The 6,000-nt window shown below is 44.7% G+C and overlaps 1 protein-coding gene across 2 annotated transcripts in view; it reads left to right on the top strand.

Annotated features, from left to right (window-relative positions):
* Nucleotides 1-210: 210 nt before the first annotated feature.
* The window catches only part of SPATA18 (spermatogenesis associated 18), a 45,972-nt gene continuing 40,182 nt past the window's right edge, over nt 211-6,000 (top strand). For both annotated transcript variants that reach the window (XM_005555305.5, XM_045392624.3), the window contains exon 1: nt 211-543. In XM_005555305.5, the coding sequence (XP_005555362.3) occupies nt 457-543 (87 nt within the window). In that variant the 5' untranslated portion in view covers nt 211-456. The remainder of the gene's footprint in view (nt 544-6,000) is intronic.

Here is a 6,000-nt window from a genome sequence, read left to right as displayed (position 1 = left end):
AATGCTCTAGGTGCCCTGCTGCCCTCCAGCCCGTGCGACGGCGCGTCTCAGTCCAGCCCGGGCGGGGGGGCGCGCGGCTGTCACCCAGGGCGGGGCGGCGCGGGCGTTGCCACGATGCGGGCCGCGCGCGTCCCTGGCAGCCAACGCGTCCACGTCAAGGTTTGTTTAATAATCGCCAGGGTATTTATGGCCGGGCTCAGGCGGCTGCTGGGGAGCCAGGAGACTGCGCGGGGCGGCGGATGAGGGGCTGTGGCTGCGGCCCAGAGCACCTCCCCCCCGGCTTCCCGAACCCGGCCCGGTCCGACCCGAGGGGGAGGATGGAAACACCTGCCGCGCTCTGAGCCACCCACAAGAGAACACCCTTCCCGCCATATCACCCCACGGTCCTGCGGAGGCCACCGCCTGGTCCCCCCACGTCTCCATCACGCAGCGTGGGGCCGTGCAGTATAGTGAGCGATGGCGGAAAATCTGAAAAGACTGGTCTCAAACGAAGCTTTACGAACGTTGCAGGAAAAGCTAGACTCCTGGCTGAAGGAGTACAACGTGAGTCTGGGTGAAAAACCCCCGGGGCTCGCCCTCCCGTAGGTTCCAGCACAGCCCTCGTCGGGGATTTCTTAGGGCTGGAGTTGGTGGCCACTTTGCAAAGCCTCCGCGGTTGTGATTCCTAACCAGGACCTCAGCCTTCGACCGGGATCGCTGGGGAAGGAAGGACATGTGTGTACGTGCCCTTGTCTCCCAGCTTAGCTAGGCGGCGCGCGGGTGGCGCGGCCTGCGGAGCGCGGCACTAGGCTGCGGAGAGATTGGAGAGTGCGTCCAATCTGTGGTAACTAAGGACGCCGGCGACCTAGCAACAGGGAAGCCCTGTGGTCTGCGACTGGTCTGGTCACGCCGGCCACTCTTTCCAATCCCCCTCGCCAGCGCAATCCACACCGCCTCCTTCCCCAACCCCGAATTACTTTTTACTACAACCCTCTCCTGCCCAGGGTTTGTATCAGAATGGATTTGTATAAACACACACCCAGTAGTTATTTACCCAGAAATACGCGAAACGGACACTTGTTAACGTTGCGGGTTTCACTTGCATGCTGGTGGGCCTGGCAATTGAGGCACAGTTCCAACACCAGGGCGGATTCAGGCCTTTTTCCAGGCATTTGTGAGAAGCCAGTATTCTGTCACCAAACCCATGAGCACTTTTCAAATCTCATTAATCCCTACCCGCACCCTGGCTCCCCATAATTCCCTCTTCCCCCCAAACAGAACTCTTCAGTGTTGAATTTGCTTTACATTCGGTCGGTCCGTCTTAATATAAATAGGGATTTCCCCTCTTACATAGTAAATGGAGGGGTCGGCAAAAAGAACTGTGGACCGGAAATTAGCCCCCTCCCCCCCTTGTTTCTACATTTGGCTCTGCATAGAACTAGCTGAATGACGGTGTCAAATTAGTTTACTTCTCTGGGTCTTAGTACCTCATCTATGGAATAGCAGAGATTGGTCTAGATGGTATGTAAATTTCCTGTTCAGATTTTAATTTTTTGAGCCTAGATTAGCTTGTTTCTGAGATCCTGCCTGTTATGAGGTCCTTAGGCTTCCCCATTCACCCTTTAACCAGTGCTCCTGAAGTGGAGGGGAGCTCAAAGGGCAGCTACAGCTTTCTCCTTAGCCTTCCTTTCTAGTGTTTCCTGTTCAATCTCTTTGCTCCCTTTTAAAGAACCAGCACTGACCATTCCTTCTCCATTAAGAATTCTGGAAAGTTAAAATGACCTCTTTATCATAAAAGACTTGGGTTCCCCCCAACTAATTTTAAAAGTACCTACTACCTAGTCTCAGGAGGTTGAGAATAAGAAATCCTAACATGTATACAGTATTTACCCCCTTTTTTTTTTTGCCCAGTGGCCTAACCGAACTCTGAATTTTAAAAAACATGTTGTTTGTCACAATGTTTATTACAAATAGCACTAGTATTTGTCTGGAACTAATAAACAATTACTTTAGAAACTCCCTGTAAGTAATGAGAAGTGCCTTCGTTTATTACATTTTCCTGTCTTGATAACATCCCATTCTCTGCTGTCATTAAAACCATTTCCATCCAGCTGTTCCCTTCATCTCTCCACAGTAGAGACTGTACTCACAACCACGAGTTTTTTTTATACCTTGTGGCCACTCCCCAGGTTCCATCATTTCTCTTGAGTTTGCAGGCATCTTTATCACATTGGAATGTTGACACCTGTATTCTTCCCCCTCCACTCCTGCTTCATCTCTTACAAGTATACTGATGAATCTTATTTCTATAGGATATGTTCCCATCTGAGCTCTCACTTCTCCAGCTGCCCATTGGTCATCTTTCAATAGTGAATGCTATTGAAATGCTCAAAATGCTCAAAGTCAAATCTGTTCAAAATGGAATTTAGCCTTTCCATGCCCCAACTACAGGCCTCCTTTCTAAGTAGTCTTCATCATTATGTACTCCACTCCCTTTTCACCATCATAGTCTGTTGGTTCTAACTTCAAAGTTCATACAGAATCTAAACACTTTTCACCAACCCCACTGCTACCACCCTTCTCCATCCTTGATCATCTTTCACCTGGATTATTACAAAAGTAACAACCCAAAGAGACTCTTCTAAATGTCAAGTCAGATCAAGTTACTCTTTTTGCAAGATACTCCAAATTTCCTATTTCAGTCAGAAGAAGCCAAAGCTCTTACAATGACCTTCAAAGTCCTACACAATTGTGCCCCTTTAAGCTCTTTAACCTTATCTGTTACTTTCTCCCTTGCTCAGCCCGCTCCAGCAGTACCAGCCTTCTTGCTTGTCCTAGAGCAGTGCTGTCCAATAGAACTTTCTATGATGATGGACAGGTTCTATATCTTCATTGTCCAATATGGTAACTATTGGGCACTTGAAATGTGGCAAGTGCACACTGAAGAACATAATTTTTAATTTGACTTAAGTCCAATTTAAATTCAGATAGCCACATGTAGCTCATGGCTACTGTCTCAGAAAGCACAGTTCTAGAGATGCCAGACATGCTTCTGCTTCAGGGCATTTTGCACTCATTGTTTTCTCTGCCTGGAAAACTTTTCCCCTGTTGATATTTGAGTGAGATAGGAACATCCTCATTTTCTTTGGAGAGCTTTATTTCTTAGAAAGGGTAACAACCTGCAGGATGCGACGTAGACAGGAATTAATGCTGAATGGGTTGGCCATGTGTATACATATTCAACAGGTTATAGGAGGAGCTATGAATATTCATGAAGGGGGAACTCTCACATGCACAGTAAGCAAACACGCATGTTACATTCATCCTATATTCATTTTGGGGTAGAGGCTTAACATTTAAATGTATTACAATTAGGCCCTATACATCAAAGGTGGAGGCAGGGACATGAAGGAACTTAGTGTGCAGCCTCTGCGGATCGACCAGAACCAGCCTATTGTCCATGGTCTCTTATCAGCAGAAAGTTACTGAAATCAGTAACTTATCCAGTCGAAGTTGCAGTTATGGACTGTGGAACAGGGGAGGGGATCAGTTAGTCAGAGTCTGGTAGTCAGTGAGTTGCAATTGTTTTAACATTGTTTATCTCAAGGCCAGTGCTTGCTTAGCTGCTGGATAAAAAGAAAAAACCTTTTGACAGTTAGAACATAGTTGATTCTTTATGTGTAGGGGTATGTGACTTAATGCTTGCCTGGCATGGCCTTAGGTCTTTATCTTATTGCCACAAAGAGTCTGTTACATTAGTCTTAAGATCTCTATTTTAACAGTAGCTTCATGCAGTCCAGAAAATGTTGCCTCTAACAGAACTAGCAGTATTATTACAGCAATCATGGTAACAAAAGGAGGCTCTTAGCCCATATCTGTGTCACAGGGGTTAGTAGCTTTAAAAGAACATGTCTTTATGTTAATAATGTTGGTGGTTATATTCCTGAATATTTTATTCTTTTCTGTTAACTCTTGATTTCCTATCTGCGCAAAGCCATTAGAATGTGTTTGAAGTTTACTTATTTCAGTTTTACACTTATAACATGGAAGGTTCTTATTCATTTCCCTGCCTTCATTCATGCCCACTTCCAATCCAACTTTGATTCAGCTGTTTGAGGCATCATTTTTATGGCTCTCATTGCCAATACTAGTGATTCTCAACACAGGCAAGGCATTGTCCCCTAGAACATTGTTTTTAAAACTTACCTATAGGACTCAATGCATTTTACTTCACAATATAGCACACATAAACTCTTATACATATAAACTCAAGTTCCACTAATAATTACCTTTACTCATTATGGTGTGTTTTTCTATTTTCTTTTTAGTATTATTTGCTGTTTGAGACTCACTAAATTGATTTTGTTACCCACTAATGCTGTGGTTATCAATCTTCATTGCACATGGGAATTATCCAGAAAGCTTTTATATTTCCAAAAACCAGGTCCCACACAAGAGCAATTAAATCCATTTCTAGGAGTGGGAGCCCACAAAGCTCCTCAAGCAAAGGCTTTCCTGAAACTTCATGGCCCTTACCAATTTCTCTTTTGAGTTTTACCTCTGAAATCTGGACGAATTTTCTTATAGTAAATAGCATGTGTTTTTGCATTTATTTTCATGTTTATCTTAGACTATAAATTCCTCCAGGGCAGGAGACATTGTGTCCCTAGCATCCAGTGCATAGTGGCCTCTCCATAAAATTTCTTCAGAGTATAAATGCATGAATAAGCCATGCCCTTCTGCTTCTTGAAACCATCTCCTTCTTCGGCCTCCTTTTTCTTCTTCATCTTGCTTCCTGGGTGTCCTCTTATTTCTGACTGCTCTTATTTTGTTTTTTATCCAGTGGCTCTTCTTACTTAGAGCACTTCTGACACAGCAAAATTGCCCCTCGCTCTGCCCTCAGCCCTCTCCTCACTCTTTTCTCTCCCTAGTAATCTCATCTGTGCATGTGGCTTCTGCGCCCTCCCACTTGCTGAAGCCTTCCAAAGCCACTCCTCCCAGTCCTGTCTCTCTTCTAAGCTCCAGACTTACTTTCCATCTGCTTTGGGGAAAGCATTGTTGTTGAGAGCTCAGCTGCAGTGCTGGAGGCTGCAGGAATGGGTCTGCACTATTGTCTCTTCAAATTACTTAATTTGTTTTTCCTTAGTGATGAATTTTGGATGATGATGGCATCCCATTTGTAGGATTGTTCTGAGGATTAAATGGAGCCACGTATATAAAGCTCTTAGCACAGGGTCTGGCTGGCATAGAGTAGGTAATTAGATCAGTAATTATTAGGTACTACTACTGGACATTCCATCTGAAGGTCCTGCAGTCCCCCTCACTTGTTCAAACCCAAACTCAGGATCATCCCTCTCATACCTCTTACTCATTTCAAAACTCCCTGACCTTCTTAGGTAATGCTGAAATCAGCAGGAACTTTACTGGCACAGGTGTAATTTGGGGCTAGGAAAGACCTTTGGGAGACCCTTATGTCTACAGCCTCCAGCATCTCTCAGCTAGATGGTTATATCCATCTACCTCCCCACCAGACTCACTCTCTAACCCAAACTCTATCTGGTCTGCTTTTGCCAGAGAGATTTTTGTAACATGCAAAGGAAATATGAGCATGTCATACCCGCCTTCCTCTGTTGCATCCTTAAACATTTTGATGATGGAATGAAGCCCAAGACCCTTAATGTGGCCAGTCAAGTCTTTCAACTCTGGACCCTGTGCTCACTTTCCCCTGATATGCCTTGGTACCTTCTGTTTCTCCTCTTCAATTGCCCTTCCCTCTTACCCTTCACCCCTCACTAGAGGTTATTTTGCTACTCCTATAGCTTGTTATCCACACAGAGCACTTAACATAAACTCTAAGGTAATTATTTATCCCCTATGTGCCTCTTGTCCTCCATCTCACTTCCCTGTCTAATTAGTTCACTGACTGAAGACAACTTTTTTTTTTTTTTTTAAATATAGCTTTGTTTCCTGAGCTTTGTTTCCAGGGCCTTACATATAATAGGAACTCAATGATTTATGAAT

This window comes from Macaca fascicularis, chromosome 5 (assembly GCF_037993035.2).
Source record: "Macaca fascicularis isolate 582-1 chromosome 5, T2T-MFA8v1.1".
Lineage (NCBI taxonomy): Eukaryota > Metazoa > Chordata > Mammalia > Primates > Cercopithecidae > Macaca > Macaca fascicularis.
The sequence above is the reverse complement of the archived record's forward strand: the minus strand, read 5'-3'. Positions and strand labels throughout refer to the sequence as shown.